Raw genomic sequence first — 22,723 nt, forward strand, 5'->3', positions numbered from 1 at the left:
ACCTTCCAGGATTTTGATAGTGGTAATGCCATTGAATACTCTCTGATAGAGTTGGTCAATGCCTAGCAATTGTGTGAATTTTATTTGTAGATATCTTTCTAATTAACCTGTTGATTATTATGTTATTATATGTTAACAATATTATTATACACCTCTGGAGCAGGTTTTACTTGAACCTGGACCTCTTGGTTCAGAGATATGGGCACTACCATGTCTCCACAAGAATCCTTGAATTTTACTTGCAATGGGGTGCAGAATTCATCACCTGGTCAATTTGGAAATTAGCAATTCAGCATGATATTGCCACAATAACTCTGTTGGTGTCCAGAGTTCATCCCATTGTCAGCTTCTTAATCCTGATTTGAAAAATATAACCAGTGTGTGTAATGGAACTGGTCCATCAATGAATGTAGTTTATAGAAAGAATAGTCACACAAGTTGAAAGTTTTTTTTATTGGAACATGCAAATCATTCACAATAAAGTCAATAAACTAGAGATAAATAATTTGGATGTAATAGTTGTTACAAAGATATTGTTACAAGGTGACCAAGGTTAATAAATAAATCTTCTAAAATACTCTAAATTTTAAAAACAAAAACAGAATGGAAAGGGTGGAAGTACAGTATAAAGTATGAAATAAAGATACTCATGAGAAAGGATCTTGGTTCAGTCAGTCAGGAACAAAATCAGCATGGATGGAAATAAAAGGATCATAACTGCTGATGAAAATAATGTATAGGCTTCTAGCAGTAATTATACCGTTAAATGGGGCATTAAGCAGGAAATAAACGGAGCTTGAAGCAAAAACAATGTGATAATTGTGAGGTCTTTAATGTTATTATGATCTGGGCAAATTGATTTGGATGCAAGACAAATTTTTAGAATGATTTCCTGCAAATTTTCTGAAGAAATACATTGTGGAACAAATGAAGCCAAAAGGTATTGTGAAACAAAGCTGATTTACTAGTTATATCCGAGTAATTGTAAGATAAATAATTCTTCATTAAATTTGGAATTAAGTAGACCTGAAGGGAAAGAATCTGGCAAAATAGACTAAAACGAATAGTGACAAACAAACTGAGGGAGACATTTAAAGAAACAATCCAAAAATATATGCTAATAATAAAACAAAATCATTCCTGACTTAAGATAACAAAGTGTGGAGCTGGATGAACACAGCAGGCCAAGCAGCATCTCAGGAGCACAAAAGCTGACGTTTCGCGTCTAGACCCTTCATCAGAAAAGGGGGATAGGGAGAGGATTTTGAAATAAATAGGAAGAGGGGGAGGCGGACTGAAGATGGATAGAGGAGAAGGTAGGTGGGGAGGAGAGTATGGGTGGGGAGGTAGGGAGGGGATAGTTCAGTCGGGGAGGACAGACAGGTCAAGGGGCTGGGTTGAGGTTAGTAGGTAGGAAATGGAGGTGCGGCTTGAGATGGGAGACGGGGATAGGTGAGAGAAAGAACATGTTAGGCAGGCTGGGATGAGCTGGGCTGGTTTTGGGATGCAGTGGCGGGAGGGGATATTTTGAAGCTGGTGAAATCCACATTGATACCATTGGGCTGCAGGGTTGCCAAGCGGAATATGAGTTGCTGTTCCTGCAACCTACGGGCGGCATGATTATGGCACTGCAGGAGGCCCAGGATAGACATGTCATCTAAGGAATGGTGGGGGAGTTGAAATGGTTCGCGACTGGGAGGTACAGTTGTTTACTGCGAACCGAGCGGAGGTGTTCTGCAAAGCGTTCCCCAAGCCTCCACTTGGTTTCCCCAATGTAGAGGAAGCCACACCGTGTACAACGGATGCAGTATACCACATTGGCGGATGTGCAGGTAAACATCTGCTTGATGTGGAAAATCATCTTGGGGTCTGGGATGGGGGTGAGTGAGGTGGTATGGGGGCAGGTGTAGCACTTCCTGCGGTTGCAGAGGAAAGTGCCGGGTGTGGTGGGGTTGGAGGGGAGTGTGGAGCGGACAAGGAAGTCGTGGAGAGAGTGGTCTGTCCGGAAGGCTGACAGGGGTGAGGTGGGAAAAATGTCTTGGGTGGAGGGGTCGGATTGTAGATGGCGGAAGTGTCAGAGGATGATGCGTTGTATCCGGAGGTTGGTAGGGTGGTATGTGAGGACTAGGGGGATTATTTTGGGGCTGTTATTGCGAGGGCGGGTGTGAGGGATGAGGTGCGGGAAATGCGGGAGACACGGTCGAGGGTGTTCTCGACCACTGTAGGGGGGAAGTTGCAGTCCTTGCGAGAACACCCTCAACCGTGTCTATATTGGGGAAACCAAGCAGAGGCTTGGGGACCGCTTTGCAGAACCCCTACGCTCGGTCCACAATAAACAACTGCACCTCCCAGTCACGAACCATTTCAACTCCCCCTCCCATTCCTCAGATGACATGTCCATCCTGGGCCTCCTGCAGTGCCATAATGATGCCGCCCGTAGGTTGCAGGAACAGCAACTCATATTCCGCTTGGGAACCCTGCAGCCCAATGGTATCAATGTGGATTTCACAAGCTTCAAAATCTCCCCTCCCCCCACTGCATCCCAAAACCAGCTCGTCCCAGCCTGCCTAACCTGTTCTTCCTCTCACCGATCCTCTCCTCCCACCTCAAGCTGCACCTCCATTTCCTACCTATTAACCTCATCCCACCCCCTGGACCTGTCCATCCTCCCCGGACTGGCCTATCACCTCCCTACTTCCCCACCCATACTCTACTCCCCACCTATCTTCTCCTCTATCCATCTTAAGTCCGCCTTCCCCTCTCTCCCTATTTATTTCAGAATCCTCTCCCCATCCCCCTCTTCTGATGAACGGTCTAGACGCGAAATGTCAGCTTTTGAACTCCTGAGATGCTGCTTGGCCTGCTGTGTTCATCCAGCTCCACGCTTTGTTACCTTGCATTCTCCAGCTTCTGCAGTTCCCATTATCTCTGATCACATTCCTGACTTACTCAGGAAGTTAAGTTTTGTATCCTTTTGAAATAAGAGGCTTGTAACACTACAAAAAAATCATAGTTTACCTGAGTACTGGGAATGTTTTAGAAACCAGCTAAATGTGACAGAAAGCTAATTAAAAAGGACATATAAGTATAAACTAGCAAGCGATATAAGAACAAATACAAGATCTTATATGCATTAATAAGGAGGAGGAGAGTAACTGAAATAAAGATTGGGTATTGGAATGATAGAAGATAAATATTTCACATGAAAGATGCATTTCAAAAGTAGAGGCTAACCGAGACAGCGATATTAGTGAGAAACCTAAAATAATTAACAAAAACAGACAGAAACAGGCAGGAAGTGCTACACTTGCCCCCACACCTCCTCCCTCACCCCCATCCCAGGCCCCAAGATGACTTTCCATATTAAGCAGATGTTCATCTGCACATCTGCCAATGTGGTATACTGTATCCATTGTACCCGGTGTGGCTCCCTCTACATTGGGGAAACCAAGCAGAGGCTTGGGGACCGCTTTGCAGAACACCTCCGCTCGGTTCGCAATGAACAACTGCACCTCCCAGTCGCGAACCATTTCAACTCCCTCTCCCATTCTTTAGACGACATGTCCATCATGGGCCTCCTGCAGTGCCATAATCATGCCGCCCATAGGTTGCAGGAACAGCAACTCATATTCTGCTTGACAACCCTGCAGCCCAATGGTATCAATGTGGATTTCACCAGCTTCAAAATCTCCCCTTCCCCCACTGCATCCCAAAACCAGCCCAGTTCCTCCCCTCCCCCCACTGCATCACACAACCAGACCAGCTCGTCACCTCCCCCCACTGCATCCCAAAACCAGCCCAGCCTGTCTCCACCTCCCTAACCTATTCTTCCTCTTACCCATCCCTTCCTCCCACCTCACGCCGCACCTCCATTTCCTACCTGCTAACCTCATCCCACCTCCTTGAACTGACCGTCTTCCCTGGACTGACCTATCCCCTGCCTGCCTCCCCACCTATACTCTCTTCTCCACTTATCTTCTTTTCTCTCCATCTTTGGTCCGCCTCCCCCTCGTTCCCTATTTATTCCAGAACCCTCTCCCCATCCCCCTCTCTGGTGAAGGGTCTAGGCCCGAAACGTCAGCTTTTGCGCTCCTGAGATGCTGCTTGGCCTGCTGTGTTCATCCAGCTTCACACTTTGTTATCCTGGATTCTCCAGCATCTGCAGTTCCCATTATCTCACTAAGTATAGGAGAGCATAGATCATAGGACATGATGGCCTTTATCCTAAAATAAGGTGGTGTAGATAGAGTTGAATTGCTGATCTAAAATTCTCTACATTCTCAATTTGTCTCAATGGATTGAAACTCAGAAAGGCAATACCACTATTCAAGGAAGGAAGAAGGAACAAAAATGGGAATGAGAAGCCAGTTAGTGTTATATCAGATATTGTGAAAATACTGGACTGTATTAAGGAAGTTTTAGAAAATTTGAAAATCAGTGTGATCAGACAAAATTAGCATTCCTATGAAGGAGAAATTATTTTTGACAAATTTGAGTGTTTTAAACTTTGTAACTAGTAGGGTACACAAAGGGGAGCTTAACGTGTAGTTGGATTTCTAAAAAAAAATTTGATAGAATGCCACTACAAGCTTACACCAAAGATAATGGTGCATGCATGCAGATGGGTTTCATATATTAATATACACTGATTAATGGGCAGGAAGCTGACAGTATGGATAAATTCAGCATTTTCAAGTTTGTAGGCTGCAATGAATAGGGTGTCTTAAGGACAACTTCAAGAGCTACGGTTATTTACAATCTACAGTAGACAATAATTAGAGAGTGATGAATGCTGACAATACAAAGTTAAGTGGAGTTGAAAGCTGTGAGGAGGATACAGAGATAGTGAGACTGGTTAAAAATGGAAACTAACCTGGTAAATGGGATATAAAATGCAGATATGTGAATTCATTTATTTTTATGTATTTTGAACAGAAAGACAGTTTTAAAAGACATAGAGCATTTAAGTGTTGGTGGTCAAATAAGGAACATACTAGGTCAAAAATGGATTTAGTGGTTAGTTCATTTGGCTGGATTGCTGCTTTGTGATGTAGAGTATTGCTAACAGCGCTGTTTTAATTCCTGTACTGGTTGACGTCACCATGAAGGTCATTAACCTTGCTCCTTGCCTCGGGAGTGATAAACCTCAGGCTAAACCACCACCAGTCATCGCGCTGTAATGAAAAATTGCTCTATGGTGATTTTAACATTTTTTAATTTCTTGTTTTTACTTTTACAACTAGCAATTCAGAAAATTAATTCCAATTAGTCCTAGTTGGAAAGAGCTTGGAGTACAGGAATCAGAAAGTCTTGCTTCACTTGTACAGAAATTTAATCAAACCACGCCTACAGTACACTTGTAATTTACATCTCCATATTTAAGGAGGATATAATTCCAGTGGAGAAAGTATAGCAAAGGTTCACTAGATTTATGTCTAGAACAAGAGGGTTGACTTATGATGAGATATTGTGTAAATTTAGCATAAATTGAGTTGGAACGAGTGAACAGGGAGTTGGAATTGGTCAGTTACAACAGTGGATGAGGGGAGAGCAGCTTCACAATCAGGAGTGCCGAGGAGAGTGACAGACCGAGGCAGTTAGATCAACCATATGAGGGCATCCAGTGCCTGAAATGTGACGTCAAGAATTAATTTGGCATCAGTGCAGGAGTAAGATTAAATTAGCATGCAGCCCACTGCTGTGGCAGAAATAAGATATTGCTGATCATTCTAAGGACCCAGTCACAGGCATCTTCCATCTCCTCACAAATAAGCTTGACAGGTGGAACATGAGGACTTGCATTGCCAAACCCAACAGCAATAGACATGAATGTCATACCGCTATAATAGACCAGGCAGTTTGGCACTATGACATTGACATTTGTACTTTATTCAGTAGGATATGGTGCTTTGCTGGCTAAGCGAGCATTCATTTACCCTAGTTGCCCTTGAGAAGGTGATCGTTAGCTGATTGCTTGACCTGCTGCAGTACATTTGGTGTATGCACACTCACAATCCTATTAAGAAGGGAGTTCCAAGATATTGACCCTGCAACAGTGAAATATTCCAAAGCATAAAGGTGAATGGTTTGGAGAGGAACCTGCAGCAAGTGGAGTTGCCTTGTATTTGCTACTGCTGTCCTTTTAGATGGTAGTAGTTATGGATTCAGAAGGACCTGCCTAAAGAATCTTGGCGAATTTCTTCAGTGCATCTTGTAGATGTTATACAGTGATGTTACTGGTTATCAGTGGTGAAGATAGTAAATGGTTAAGGAAGTCAAATGGGCTGCATGTCCTGGATGGTGTCAAGCTCCTTGAGAGTTCTTGATCTACACTTAGTCACGTAAGTGAAGAGTCTTCCTAGCTTGTGCCTCTGAGTGCAAAAAACCAGACAGAAAGAGGCCAAAAGGGGACAAAGAATGTATTATATTTAGATTTCCAGAAGGCATTTGATAAGGTGCCACGTCAAAAGTTATTGTGGAAAATATACATATTGGCAAGGATAGATTAGCTGGCTAACAAGAAGCAGAGAGTAAGAATAAATGGGCCTTTTTCAGGGTGGCAGGATATCATAAATATTGTGTCACAGGATTTGGTACTGGGGCCTCACTGTTTCCAATTTGTATGTATATGATTTGGATGAAGGAATAATCGCTAAATTTGTTGATGACACAAAGATGGGTAGAAAAGTGAGTTGTGAAGAGGACATTAGACACCTACAAATGATTATAGATGGGTAAAGTGAGTGGGCAAAGATATAGCAAATGGATTACAATGTCGAAAAAGGTGAGACATGAGAGCTTCTGAGACACATTGAAATGAGTATCCTAGGGCATCGTAGAGGACAAGAATGCAGGTACAGCAAACTAGTTTTGCTCATTGTTCATTTGTTCATAAATGAAGGCCAAGATCTGACAAAAATAACATGTTATAAAGAATAGATGGTGGCTGGAACAAGCATAGGAATTCCAGCACCTCACTGACAGCCATGACGTGCTCGGATTCTTCAATGCATTCAAAAGCATCCTAGGCCCAATCTGAAGACCTACTCAAATGACAGTTAAGAATAAACCACCATTCGTCAAGGACAGACCGCTTATTGGATGCACTATGAGATTTCAATGTGGGTGACCTTGACCACATGCAACAGCATACTACCTGCCACCCTCTTCATAACAATGCCAGCCTCTCATGAAGTTGAAAACGACATCTGATGGCTAATAACCAACCAGGCTGCCATGCAGATATGATTTCCACCCAAATACTGAAATGCAATGTAGAAGCACTCTTGTCTTGGATACATGAGTTCATCTCCCTTGTGCAAAGGGAGAAAAATTCTAGGGATCTCTAAATCACCATAATTGTGATAATCTTAAAACAGCAGAGCTAAGACTGATTGTGGTTCCTACAGACAGGCCTTCTTGCCATCCGCTATATAGAAGGTCATTAGAGGAGTCCTCCTGAATTGCCTCCTTCCAATTACTGAAGAGCTGTTACTAGAATCACAATGTTGATACCATCAATCAAGTGACACAGTGTATGTGATCTCCACTGTTAATCATGTCCAAAGAAAGTACAGAGATCTGCAGCAATATTTATATATGGCCTTCTTCGACTTTAGTGGGCGTAGTATATAAAACCCCAACTGTAGGGGTGATGTTGGGAATGGCATCAAACGAAGGGTGACTTTTATTTACATGTGGTTTGGACAAATGAATTTAGTAACAAAACCACAGAGGAAGAATTGTCATAGTGTATATGGAATGATTTTCTGGACCAAAATTTTGAGGAACTGTATAGAGAACAGACCATTCCAGACTGGGTATTGTGTAATGAGAAAGGAATAATTGACAATATAGTTGTGTGAGACCCCTTGCGGATCAGTGACCGTATTATGACAGATTTCTTCAGCAAGATGGAAAATGACCTAGTTGATTCTGAGACTAAGATCCTGAATCTAAATAGAGGAATCTACAATAGTGTGAGGTGTGCGTTGGCTATGATTGATTGGGGAATATTACTTAAAAGGAAGACAGTGGACACAGTGGAAGGTCAATGACGAACATCCAAAGAATGCATGGAAAAACTGCAACAATTGTTCATTTCCTGTCTAGTGCAAAAGTAAAACAGAAAATGTGGCCAAACCATGGCTTACATGGGAAATTAGAGATATTGTTAGGTCCAAGGAAGAGGTGTACAAATTGTCCACAAAAAACAACAGACTCAAGAAATGGGAGCTGTTTAGAATTCAACAAAGGAGGACAAAGCAATTGATTAAGAAAGGGAAAATAGAGTACGAGTGTGAGAAAATAAAAGTTTCTATAGGTATTCAAACGAAAAAATTGTGAAGACAAACATCAGTCTCTTTTAATCAGAAACAGGGAACATATAATGGGGGACAAAACGAGTAGCTGACCAACAAAATGCATACTTTGGTTCAGTGTTCAGAAAGGAGGATATAAGTAACATACCGGAAACATTGGACAAGATAGGGTTTAGCAATAGGGGGAACGGAAGGAGATCAGTATTAGTGGGGAAATGGTATTGAGGAAATTGATCAGACTGAAGGCCAAAAAGTCCTCAGGGCCTGATAATCTACACCCCCAAAAGTACTTCAAGAAGTGGAGTGAGAAATAGTAGATACATTAGTGGTCATTTTCAGATTCTACTCAGGAAAAAGTCCTACAGATTAGAGGGTAGCTGATGCAATCTCTCTAGTTAACAAGCAAGTAGAGAGAAAACTGTGAATTATAGACCAGTCATCTTGATGTTGGTCGCAGGGAAAATGCTGGAATCCATGATAAAACATTTAAGAGCAGAGCCCCTGGAAAACGGTATATGATCAGACATAGTCAACATGGATTTTCAAAAAGAAAATTATATATGACAATCTACTACAATTTACTGAGAATGTACCTAGTATAGTTGATGAAGGGGAGCCAGTGGATGCAGTTTGTTTGGACTTTCAGAAGGTTTTTGACAAATTCCCATATAAGAGATTAGCATGTAAAATTAAAGTGCATAGGATTGGGGATAGTGCATTGAGACGGATAGAAAATTAGTCAGCAGACAGGAAACAAAGAGTAGGAATAAATGGGTCTTTTTCCTAATGTCAGTGGGATACCACGGGAATTGGTGCTAACCCCAATGATTCGCAATATACTAATAATTTTGAGAGGGGATCTAAGTGCAATACCTCCAAATTTGTAGATGGTACTAAGTTGGGTAGGAGGGTGAGCTCTGAGGAGGATACAGAGATGCCTCAGTGTGGTTTGTTCAAGCTGAGTGAGTGGGCAAATTGTCATCAGTGGTCCCTCACTCTCTTCCACTCTCAGGTTGAGTCTGTGGGTGGTTGTACGAACTGATGCAGCTACTGCAGGCTCTCATACACTTGGACCAAATGGTGGCCATGTAAAAGGATAGGTGGGCCATTGGTGTGGCAGCGCACTCCTTTTGCTGTTTTTGCTTGGTTTCCACATTTTCCTGACAGCAACTCTCAAGATGCTCGATGTTCAACACTCTTCTGGATGCTCCTATTCCACTTTGACAGTCATGGGCCGGGTGTCTATGGGAATGTCACACCTCATCACTGAGGCCTTGAGGATATGACTAAAGCACTTTCTCTGTTCGTCTAGGATTTGCCTGCCAGTTTGAAGCTGGGAATAAAGCACCTGCTTGGGGACTGTTGTGTCAGCCATGCAGACAATGTGCCCAGCCCATTGTGGTCGATCAAGAATGGTCAATGCTTCAATGCTGGTGTGCAAATACATGCCCAATATTATGTAATGTAGAAGAATGTGAGGTTATGCACTTTGTTGCAAAAAACAGGAAGGCATATTATTATCCGAATGGCTTCAATTGATAGAGAGGAATCTGTAACGAGATCTAACGAGAATGCATCCTTATACTTCAATTATTGAAGGTGAGCATGGAAGTACAGCAAGTGATTAAGAAGACTAATGGTCTGTTGGCCTTCATAGCGAGAGGTTTCAAGTACAGGACCAGAGGTATCTTGCTGCAATTATGCATGGCCTTGTTGAGACAATACCCAGAATGTTGTGTGCAGTTTTGGTCTTCTTATCTGTCGATGGATGTTCTTGCAATAGGAAGGGTGAAGTGAAGGCTTACCAGAGAGAACCCTGGGATAGCAGACTGATGTAAGAAGAGAGATTGAATTGGTTCAATGCATGAGGGTGGTCTTATAGGAACCTATAAAGTTATAACAGGACTAGATAGGGTAGATTCCTGAAAATTTCCAATGGCAGGGGAGTCTAAAATTAGGAATCACAGCCTAAGAATATTGGATGAACCATTTATAGCTGAGATGAGGAGAGATTTCCTTGCCTATAGAGTGATGAGCCTGTAGAATTTGCTACCACAGAACGTAGTTGAAGCCAAAACAATGATTTGAGGAAGGAGTTGGATATGGCAGTTGGGACTAAAGGGATTGAAGGATATGTGTGAAAAGCTGGAATAAGCTATTGAGTTAGATGATTAGCCACAATCATAATAAATGGTGGAGCAGGCTCAAAGGGCCAAATGGTCTACTCCTACCCTTATTTTCAATCTTTCCAGGCAATGAAAGCTGCTTTTTTCAGTCCAGGAGATCACATTTCAACTGAATCAGTCCTGATGATGGCAGTGCTCAAACCAAATCGTCTTGACACAGCTAGACAAATAGGAAGCTGGAAGAACACAGCAGGCCAGGCAACATCTGGAGGAAAAGAGCAGTCAATGTTTTGGATATTGTGTCTAGCACAGGTGACTTTATTTGATCTCACTTTCCCATTATTGAGAAAAAGAAAGGCAGGTATAGGTCAGGAAATTACAGGCTTGTCAGTCTCACCTCAGTGTTGGGAAAGTTATTAGAAAGAATCCTGAGGGCCAGAATATACTGCATTTGGAGAGACAGAGATTAATCAGAGACAGTTGCATTGATTTGTTAAGGGAAGGTTATGTATGACAAATTTGATTAATTTTTTTTGATACGGTAACCAGGAATGTTGATGGGGATAATGTCTTTGATGTGATTTACATGACTTTATCATGGCTTTTGATGAGTCCCTCAGAGCAGACTGATCATTAAGAAGGTAATGGCACAGGGAATCTAAGGCAAAGTAGTGCATAGAATTCAAAATTAGCTGAGAGATAGGAAGCAGAGGTGATGATTAAGAGATGTTTGTTTGACTAGAATCGTGTGTCCAGTGGGGTTTTGCAGTGCTCATTGCTGAGGTCCTTCCTGTTTGCGGTATATATTAGTATTTAGACTTGAATCTTGGGGGCATGATCAGGATGTTGATGAATGACTCAGTAGGATGGTAACTATTGAGATAGCTGGAAACTGCAGGAGAATACCTACAGATGGCAGAGCCATGCCAAATGGATTTCAGTCTGGAAAAGCAGGAGATAATGGATTCAGGGAAGATTAACAAGGCAAGGGTTCACCCAATGGTAGGACCCTGCAAATTACTGAAAATCAGAGGGCCCTTGGTGTTCATATTTACAGATCTTTGATCTCCAGAACATCGTGTTTTTGTTTCAGACTTCCGGCACCTGGAGTCTTTGTATTTTGTTCGATGGACAGGAAGGCACTGTTTCATTAGTACAGGTGTCATTACCTAGGGGACATAAGTGTAGACCAAGAGGAGAATTGAGTATTTTTCTCCCAGAGGGTGATGGGAGTCTGAAAACTCACTGAAAGTGAATTGAGTCAGAAACACTCGTACATTTTATGAGGTATTTTGATATTAATTTATGTTGTCATCGCTTCCAAGGCTATGAGCCAAGAGCTAGAGAATGAGTATATTACAATCAGATATTTGATTGGCATTGACAAGATAGGCTGAATGTCCTCCTGTGCCTTTAACCACTATGAGTTTATGAAATTAAGTTGGATATGTTAAGATTATCTAGACAAGAATATACTGCATTTATAAGATCCCTCTTTGGTTGCTCTGTGTTAGGGCAGAGACATTGATCATCTTTCTCTTCGACTGCTGGCTTTTGTGATACTTTAGTGTGAGGTGATTGAACATGTCCATGATCTGTTCATCAGAGAGCAGACCCTTGCTGGATTGTGTAATACCATCTTCATTCAAATGCTTGATTCAAAGAATGACAAGGTTCAGTGCATAAATGCTGATAACTGTGATATAGTTATTACTGAGCCCTAGGTCACAAAACCTTTCCCCATTGGCAAATATCATGAGTTTTTCATTTATACAACTGGTAGTTCTGACAGTGCTTTCAATGTTCTATTCCAAACGGCAAAGACAGACCCACAGACACAAAGGTTACAGTCAGTCTTTCCTTTCTAGCAGAATGTTAGAAAATACTGAGAAATCATTGTTCCCAATAACACCACTAGGTGGAGGATTAAACTTGAATATGCAAAATTGGATTGACCTTGGTGGCAGTTAGTCTGATCCCATTCAATCAAAAAATAGCTGACATTTCAAAGATTTTAGCGTGATCTAGGAAATTGCATGAAAACCTCTCCTTTCCTCAAGATACAACTACATGGTAAAATTTTTTGGAGTTGGTGTCATAGAGAAAACCACCTTAGTTTAGCTTCATATCAAAAGTTTCAATCCAAACTGCCATCAGTCTGAATGCTGTTAACTTGTATACCTTGTATTAGTTGGAGATGCAATGTAAAATGCTGCAAGAGATGTCACAATATGTGCATTCTATGTTCCCTGTTTTACCAGATATTTGTTTAAAAAGTATTGTTAATTTTCTACCATTAATGATGTGACATCATGGTTCTAACAACACATGCACTGATGGATTACGACAGCCAATTTCAACGGTGGCACCTCTTTTCTGCATTGGGAACTTATTCCATTCAAAAATATTCTGATTCATCAACGTAGTGTCCAGAGTGAATTCTCTCAAGCTTGCCTACATTAAAGATAAAAACTGTGGAGCTGGATGAACACAGCAGGCCAAGAAGCATCTTAGGTTTTTGTGCTCCTGAGATGCTGCTTGGCCCGCTGTGTTCAATCGAGCTCCACACTTCGTTATCTCGTATTCTCCAGCATCTGCAGTTCCCATCATCTCTGCCTACGTTAAACTCTGTATCCATTTTATTACAGATATGCTTTCTCCAAGAATAAAAACCCTACAATGGTACCGATACCGGATCCAAATGTTGAAATTGGACAGGCACGAGGACTTTCCACAAAAGATGTTATAAAGATAAACAAGTTGTATAGTTGTGGTAGGTGTAAAATATGTAAAAAAAACCATAAGATATTGGAGTAGAATTAAGGCCAGTCAGTCAGCAATTGATGTGGAGTATGTGAACTTTCAAAGGGCATTCAATATAATGCCACACCACAGATTTGAGAGAAAAGCTGGAGGTCATAGAATAAAAGGGACATAGCAGTATGGATACAGAGTTGGCTAGGAGATAGGTAAAAGAAAGTATGGTTAATGAACATTTTTCAGTCTGGAAGAAGCTGGGAGCCAATACTGGGACCTTTACTTTTCCAGTTAAGTATAAAATTGTATGGATCTTGGTGAGCAGGGGATAATTGCATCATTTGCTGTTGACACAAACCTTGCAAGAATTGTAAAATACAAAAAAGGGGGAAACATTGAAAAACTTCAAAGAGACATATATCATAGATCATAGAATCTATGATCTAAAGAGAAATTGACACATTGGAGAATTGATTAGATAGGCATGTGGAGTAGACAGACATACGCAAAGGTCTTCATCTACCATATAAGTATGAGGTAATGCACTCCAGTGCAAAGAATATGGAGAGAGAGAGAGAGAACAAAATAAAAAGGGTACTAACTATGAAGAATGTGAAGGAGCAGAAACATCTAGCTAAATCTGTGTATGAGTCATTAAAAGGTGGCAGGACAGTGGAGAGATGTTAATAAAACATACAGTATCCTAGGCTACGTAAATAAGAACATAACTTCAGCAAAAGCTCCCTGATCTATTAGTACATCAGTTATACCTCAGCTGTGATATGGTGTACAGTCCTGGGTGTCATACTATAGGAGCGATGTGAATGAATTCAAGCGAGTGTAGAAGAGGTCTACAAGAACTATTTTCCTTGGAGGAGAGAAGACTAAGAGGAGATATGATCGAAGTCTTCAAAATCATGAAGTAGTCTGGATAGAATGGATAGAAGGAAACTTTTCTTACTCAAATAGATTGAGAGCCAGAGGACACAGTTTTATCATGACCTGGAAAAAGCAATGCGAGTTGAGAAAGTAGTTTGAAAAACAATGCACTACCGAGAAGCATAGTGGAGGCCAGTTAAAATAAGGCATTTAAAATAAGGGCATCTAAGAGGGATAATTTAATTTGGCACAGATATTTAGATATGGGGAAAAAGCAGGATATTGGGAGTAAATTAAAATGCTCAGGTAGGCAGTCCAGACACCAACGGGCCAAATGGCTCCCTTCTGCACTGCAACAATTCTGTGATTCATTGAAGTTCGCCCTCACGCAGAAGAATCATTAGAAGTGATCTTCGACCATGATCTTGACAGCTCGAAGAAATGATGAAGTAGTTACGATAGTGGAAAAGTTCAAGGATTAGTTTGGAAGAGGACAAACTGTCTGGACAACATTTTGAAAGCAAAGACAACAATTAGTTCCAAGCCGATCGACTCCTAAGAGTCATTGAACCTTGTGAACACGTATTGCATGGATTCACTTTTCTCAACCAAATGCATCGATACTGTTTGTGCTGGATCCTCTATCCTTAGCAACCTTTAATAGTCAGTCAGTCAGATATATACTACAGCTAAGAGGATAATATTTAACTAAAGTAAAAATATTTCTTGCAATTCTACCATGTTTTGTGTATGGTTTGATCTCAATTTTAGTGCATGACCCGCTTTATGATATTGCAGCCGAAACATTAACTGATGGAGATCTCATTGCCTGGCAAGAACCTGATCAGACAGCAATTTAAAACTGGAAAACAAAGAAAAAAGCAGGCAAATATACTGTTTCAAGATCCATGTTAATGCCTCAGAGAAACAAAAACTTAGATCTATTCCAAAGTCTCCAGACAATTACCCTTTCATCCTCCCTGAAAATATTAGAAGGGAATTGAATGCTTCTGAGGCTACCAAGGAGTCAGCTTGACTGGACCGGTATTCTAATTTCCTACACGTCAGTTTGAGATATCCCACCTGTTTCCATTGTGATAATTGAATTTGCAAGGAACCATGTCTAAAATGTAGGCCTAGATCCTCCAGTGTTCAGATAGGAAGAGAACAGATGTCTGGCTTAAGAAACACAGGGGTATTGCCAAGGAATCCACGTCTGTTTCTTAGGTTCGAAACACATACTTAAGTATCCAAAACGACGGGCAGGACTCGTGTGCATTTGACCAGAACATACTGATATAGGTGAAAAATAAGGGCCTTAGGATTGTTATTACCAAGGTTGAAGGGGCACACATTTTCCTTTTCTAATCCCATTCTTCTACTTGTGACAACTGATTTTAAAAACTTAAATCAGGTTGTTGACATGGTCAATTATAAAAGTCTCAGACTTGTACAGGATCAGTATGAAGAGCAAGTCACCAATGACAAATAACTGACTTAACACCAGAAACAATATTACTCAAGATTATTTGCAAATATTATTGACAATGTTATGGTTATTTTCATATATACCATGGACAAATCTGAAGAGAAACAAAAACATAAGTAATTTGTACAAAAGCATACAAAAAGGTCCAGACAGAATATTTTTCACACAGAGGATGGTGAATGTTTGGAACAGGCTACCAAAGGTATTGATGGAAGCGAGTAAAATTTTGTATTTAAGAAACATTTGGACAGATACATGGATGGGTTAGGCATGGGAAGATATCGACCAAATGCAGGCAAATGCATCTTGATTAATTGTGAAAACCTGGGTGGCAAGGAGAAGCTGGCTGGAAGGGCCTGTTTCCATTGCAGTAAACCTCAATGACTATAATTATGACTAAGTTAGAACAACTAACAGGCTATCCCCCTTCTGGAAAATGTCTCTGACTCTGTTCGATTCAGAGACTTAGGACAGTTCCAACTTACCTGAATAGTTACCTGGGGAATGCAGATGGCGATGTCCTAGTCTAACCCTCCAGATGCCTGGCCCTTGTGACTCCCTCCTTGGTGATTCTACCTCTTGGCTCCTAAAGTCCCAGCTCCCAACCTGAACCTCAATTTCCCCTAACTCCTTCAAAACAACCTTCAATTCCCCCAGTACCTCCAACACCTAGACTCTATCCTGACCTGTAACTATTGCCATGACTCCCCAACTCCTGTTTGCCCTCTCACTGTGTCCTGACCTGATTTCCTTCTGAAGTGTCTGATTCCTCCTTTGTTGCCTCCAAATTCCTTGACACTAAAGTCCACCAACTGCAACTTACCTGGACCATCCTCCTAACTGATTCCCTTGACGGCCTCTAAAGTAAATTCCACGTCAAGACCTAATCTGACTAGCCAGTGCTGTATAATTTCTTTAAGAGTGAGGTCACTTTGAGAAACACACACACACACACACGCAATGACCACATGGTGTCAGAAGGGAGAGGAAGTGATGACGTAGTAGTAATGTTGCTGAACTAGTAGTCCAGACTCCCCTGCTAATGTCTGGGGACATGGATTAAAATCCCACCAATGACAGATGGTGAAATTTGTATTTAGTAAAATTCTGCAATTAAAAATTCTTCTGATGGTAACCATGTAGGCATTGTAAAGGCCCATCTCGTTCACTAATATCCGCTTGAAGGAAATCTAACTTCAGACCCATAGTAATGTGGTTGACTCTTGATTGCTCTCTGAAATGTCCTGGACAGCCCATCATTTCATGGGCAACAAATACTGGCCTTGCCAATAATGCTGGCATTCCATAAAAGAATTAAACAAAGTGGGATTATTTCTTTAAACTAAAAGTTAACCAAAGAAGTTGATGATACAATTTGAAGACCATGAGTAGAAACTGCAAGAACGGTTCAAAACCACTCCAGAAGTCAGAAGTTCTCACTCTATAGACAGCAGAAGAAAATAAGTCAAGAAAACCAAAAAGTATGAGGATTTCTTCACAAACTGAGAGTACGCTTAAGATAGACGAAGCCAGGCAGACAGCCAACTAATTCAAAATTGCATTCTTCTGTTATGACCCACTTGGGAAAGTGAGCTGATAGTTAAGTAACACATCACAAGGCATTGTCACAAAAACCTTAAAGATTTAATCAAATTACAGGAATTTCCTATCTGATGAACATAAAAGTTAACAGAAATCACTGACCACGTTTATATACTTAACAAGAAACTAAAGGTCAAGTTGCCATAGTACTATTCAACCATAGGGTTATTTTAAGTTTGACAACTGATGGTGGTTTAACTGGAGAGTCTTAGGTGAGGGAAGATGTTGAGAAGGGGTGTCCTTCATACTAACCTTGAACCTGTGGTGTTGGCATTACAAGCCAGATGCTCAGCTAACTGAGCTAACTAACCCCCATCAAGGTTAAGTTTCCATGGTCACAGAGGGTCATTGGGCTGTTCTCTCATTAGAGAGAGAGTTGATTGGTCGTGAGTTTAATTTGAGGGTCACCAAAGTAATGTTCATGGCAACCTCAGCCAGTGCAGGCATTGTACCCGTACTATTGGTGTCAGCCATTCAGTACTATCTATTACAAATAAATCAATTAATATTCACTATTGGCAAACAAAACTGAATTATCAATGTATAACTTAATTAGCTGGTATTCTAACACAGCCCTCCCTACAAACTTCTTAAACTTTACAAACATACAGAGATAGAAAGATAAGCAAATAAACAATAATGTTACGAGTGGATGGAAAATTACTGGGGAAATACATTCAATAGCATTAATTCACAGGACACAATGAGGTGTCCCTTTTGCTTTTGCCAAGACCAGAACTCTGTTCGCTGATTTCCTTATTTCCTGGTACTTGCTGTTGGAGGTTGTGCTAATTGAAGTATTTTCGTCACTGGCTAGAGGAAACAGCCGACGGCGGATTTGGTTACTTTACCCCACACAGAGAGAGCGAGAGCGCGCAAGAGCGAGACCTTGTCTTTCTTGTGGTCTGGAGTCCACGTGAATCGCACAGGAAGTCTGAAATTCTAGCAAGTAATTCCCCTGCTCCCTGAGACCTCCTGATAAAATCTCCAACTGTGAACTCGAGTTGGAGACTTCGGACAGATTGCTCTTGCATAACTGGAGAGTTATGCAGGAAATGTTAGATGGAAAATTTCCTGATTGACGCCACCCTGATCCGCCATCTGACTCCCATCTTGACAAACCTGATTTGTACTTTAACATTGTCAGCTCCCCTCACCTCTCCCCACCACCTGAGGGCCCCTGAATTCTGACCTCCTGCTGACCATCTGATGCTCCCCCGCTGTCCACCCCAAATTTCTGACTTAGCTGGTTTTGGAACAACCAACCAGAAATTTGGAGTTCCATAATGCAGAAAGGTAGGATTGACGAATTGCCACTCATTGTTAAAAATAACAGACAGAGGAAAGAAAGCATATAACTAACACTATGTGTGACAACGAGGGATGCTGTAAACTCAGAGGAACACTTCCTTGCAATACGTCTGAAGCTGCATAATTCTCATGGCTATCTTGGAGAGCTTTTTGGTGAAACATTTAAGATTTTCATTGGTCAAAATAACTTCAGGTCTTGGTACGTGTTTGCTGAGAAGCATTTATTTCCCTTCCTTGCTGTTATAGCCCTCAAAGCACAAAAAAAAGGCTACTTTAATCTTGATACCACCTGTGGATCATATTTGTTTTTCACAACCAGTTATTAGAACTTTTGATACAAGCAGACTGCTAGTGTAATTATTGCCCCACAATTAACCACCAGATTATAGAAATTTTGTTGGAGGTACTTAGTTTTCTGAGCAAGAAGAATCAGTATAAGTGCATCCATACCAAGTTGGCTGGCTGGTCTAAACATTCAGCACGGAGCAGTCCATGCCAAAAAAGGGATAGTATTTACAATGCCTAAAGTTTGTTGCTACTTTAACACAAGTGTTGTTAAGACAAGCTACTCTCTTACAAGTGAGATTCTGAAAAGGAGTGATTCTGATATAAGACTAGTTCAAGGCGATAGTGACTCATTGCTTAGGTTTAGGAATGCATTCAGGCTCTGAAAACTGCAGCATACATAAGAAAAGTATATTTGGTTATCACATTTTATGAAAACTGGACATCTTAGAAACACAGAACTGTTGTGGTGCAGAAGGAGCCATTTGTCCCAACATGCTTGCACCAGTTCTATTTTCTAGTGCCAAACTCCAACCTTTCTCCCTTACCTCTGCACACTATTTTTAATCAATTAATCATCCACTGCCCTCTAATGCCTCAATTAAACCTGCCTCCACTACATGCCCAGTCGAGGTATTCCATACCATATCGACATACTGCAAAAAAGGTTTTTTCTCACATCAACCTTGTTTCATTTGCACATGACTTTAAATCTGTCCCTTCTCATTCTTTTTCCTTTGACAGACAAGAACAGCTCATGATTTTGAAAACCTCTACCGCATCCCTCAGCACTTCATCTCCAAGGAGAACAGTCTTACGTTCTTTAATCTAACTTCGTAACTGGTTTTTCCTTCCTGGAACCATTCTTTCAAATCACTTTTGTATGCTGTATGATGAATTCACATCTTTTCTATAATGTGACATCTGTAACTTATCAAAATAGTCTATATGAAGTCTAGCACGTTTCCTCACAAGTGCACAATAACTTCTCTGTCCTTGTACTCTGCCTGAATTAATAAAGCCTAGAACATTGTATGCTTTATTAATTCTCTCTCCAACTGATCTATGCATATGCACACCCATGTGTCTCTGCTTTTACACCCCCTATTTTAGATTGTCTTTAAAATGTTCTTCTGACCAAGATGCATCACTTTGCACTTGTGTATTGAACATCATCTGCCATCTATCCACTCACTCCACAAACTTGTCAATGTCCTTCTGGAGTTCCACAATGCCCATCTCACAGTTTGTTCTTCCAACTTTGATGTCATCTGAAAACTTAGAAATTGTTCCTTACATTTCAAGATCCACATCATTAATAAATACTATGAAAAGCAAGGGTCCCAATATTGATCCCTGGGAAACTCCACTGTAATTCTTCCAGGCTGAAGTATATCCATTACTCAGCCATTTTTGTATCAACATTGCCACTATCCTTTTGATACCATGACCTATAACATTTGTCGTAAGTCTGTTGTACATAGAACATAGAGAAGTACAGCACAGTACAGGCCCTTTGGCCCACGATGTTGTGCCGTGGATTAATCCTAATCCAAAAGTAAAATAACCTAACCTACATTCCCCTCAATTCACTGCTGTCCATGTGCATGTCCAGCAGTCGCTTAAATGTCACTAATGACTCTGCTTCCACAACTACCACTGGCAAAGTATTCCATGCGCTCAACTCTCTGGGTGAAGAACCTCCCTCTGACATCTCCTCTATACCTTCCTCCTAACACCTTAGAACTATGACCCCTCGTGGCAGTCAGTCCTGCCCTGGGGAAAAGTCTCTGGCTATCAACTCTGTCCATGCCTCTCATTACCTTGTACACCTTGATCAGGTCACCTCTCTTCCTCTTTCTCTCCAGAGAGAAAAGTCCGAGCTCAGTCAACCTCTCCTCGTAAGACGAGCCCTCCAGTCCAGGCAGCATCCTGGTAAACCTCCTTTGCACCCTCTCCAAAGCCTCCATATCTTTCCTATAATAGGGCGACCGGAACTGGACACAATATTCCAAGTGTGGTCTCACCAGGATTTTGTCGAGCTGCACCAAAACCTCACGGCTCAAATTCGATCCCCCTGTTAATGAAAGCCAAAACACCATATGCTTTCTTAACAACCTTATCCACTTGGGTGGCAACTTTGAGGGAGCTAAACACTTGAACACCAAGATCCCGCTGTTCCTCCACACTGCCGAGAATCCTGACTTTAATCCTATAGTCAGCATTTAAGTTCGACCTTCCAAAATGCATCACTTCGCATTTATCCAAGTTGAACTCCGTCTGCCATTTCTCAGCCCAGCTCTGCATACTGTCAATGTCTCGCTGAAGCCTGCAATAGCCCTCGATACTATCAACAGCACCTCCAACCTTTGTCATCAGCAAACATACTAACCCACCCCTCAACTTCCTCATCCAAGTCATTTATAAAAACTACAAAGAGCAGAGACCCAAGAACAGAGCCCTGCGGGACACCACTCAGCACTGACCTCCAGGCAGAATACTTACCATCTACAACCACACTCTGCCTCCTGTCAGCCAACCAATTCTGAATCCAGACAGCCAAATCACCCTGTATCCCATACCTCCTGACTTTATGAGCGAGCCTGCCATGGGGAACCTTATCAAATGCCTTGCTGAAGTCCAAGCACACCACATCCACTGCTCGACCTTCGTCAACCTGTCTCGTGACCTCCTCAAAGAACTCAATAAGATTTTGTGAGGCAGGGCCTGCACCTCACAAAGCTATGCTTTTCCAAATAGTCATAAATCCTATCCCTCAGAATTCTTTCCAAAACCTTGCTGACCATAGAAGTATGACTGACTGGTCTGTAATTTCCAGGGATTTCCCTATTCCCTTTCTTGAAAAGGAGAACAACATTTACCTCCCTCCAATCTTCCGGTACGACTCCCGTGGAGAGTGAGGAAGCAAAGATCTTCACCAGCGGCTTAGCAACCTCCTTTCCTCGCTTCCCGGAGCAACGTAGGATAAATCTGGTCTGGCCCTGGGGACTTATCAATCTTAATGTTTGCCAAAATTTCCAGCACATCAACTTCCTCAATCTCGATCTGTTCAAGCCTGTTTCCCTGCTCCTCAAAGTTCTCATTCACAATAAGGTCCCGTTCCTTAGTGAAAACCGAAGCAAAATAAAAAACTCATTTAGGTCTTCCCGTATCTGCTCAGGCTCCACGCACAGGTTCCCTACGCTATCCGTGATCGGCCCTACCTTCTCCCTCATCATTCTCTTACCCTCACAATGGCACTATATCAGATGCCTTCTGGAAATCCACGTGTACCACATCAATAGTGTTACCTCATCGAGCCTGTTACCTGTTCAACTAAATCCAGCAATTTGGTTATACATGATCTCCCCGTTTGAAATTGTGCTGACTCTTCCGAAATCAATCTACGTTTTTCCGTACAATTACTAATTCTACTCTGAATAACTGGCTCTAGAAGTTTCCCCTGCACCAAAGATAAACTATCTGGTCTATAATTGCTAGGGATATCCTTACCACCTTTCAAGGCTGTATTGTTTTCAGTTCTCTATTTTTATGGGATTTCCCCCGAGTCCAAGGAAGACTGAAAGATGATGTGTCTCTGCAATTTCTACCCTTACTTCCTTCAGAGTCATTGGATGCGTCTTATTCAGTCCCAATGCCAACAATCTAGCCAAGACTTCTACCTTATTAATTTTGAACTTTCCTTGTGATAGAGTATATTTAAAACACAACAGCTAATGATATAGTTTTGAAGCATAGTCGCCTGTTGTGTTTTAAGAAATTTGATAACCAACTTGAGAACAGCAAAGTCATGAATGCAGTAATTTGGTAATGCCCAGATAATCCATCCTTTGAGCTGTTGATGGAGTCACAAGTATTGGATGATGCTGGAAATAATTCCTCATCAAACCAGTGTTCTGGGATCTTTACGTCCATCTATGGAGGCAACCAGA

General features: G+C 41.5%; 1 protein-coding gene across 1 annotated transcript in view; it reads left to right on the plus strand.

The window, feature by feature from the left end:
• Positions 1-14,943, plus strand: part of LOC125459481 (low choriolytic enzyme-like) — a 104,615-nt gene extending 89,672 nt beyond the window's left edge. Inside the window, exons 8-9 of the mRNA XM_048545982.2 lie at positions 13,096-13,220; positions 14,855-14,943. Coding sequence (XP_048401939.2) covers positions 13,096-13,220; positions 14,855-14,943 — 214 coding nt within the window. The remainder of the gene's footprint in view (positions 1-13,095; positions 13,221-14,854) is intronic.
• The last annotated feature ends 7,780 nt before the right edge of the window (positions 14,944-22,723 follow it).

Source organism: Stegostoma tigrinum, chromosome 17, assembly GCF_030684315.1.
Source record: "Stegostoma tigrinum isolate sSteTig4 chromosome 17, sSteTig4.hap1, whole genome shotgun sequence".
Lineage (NCBI taxonomy): Eukaryota > Metazoa > Chordata > Chondrichthyes > Orectolobiformes > Stegostomatidae > Stegostoma > Stegostoma tigrinum.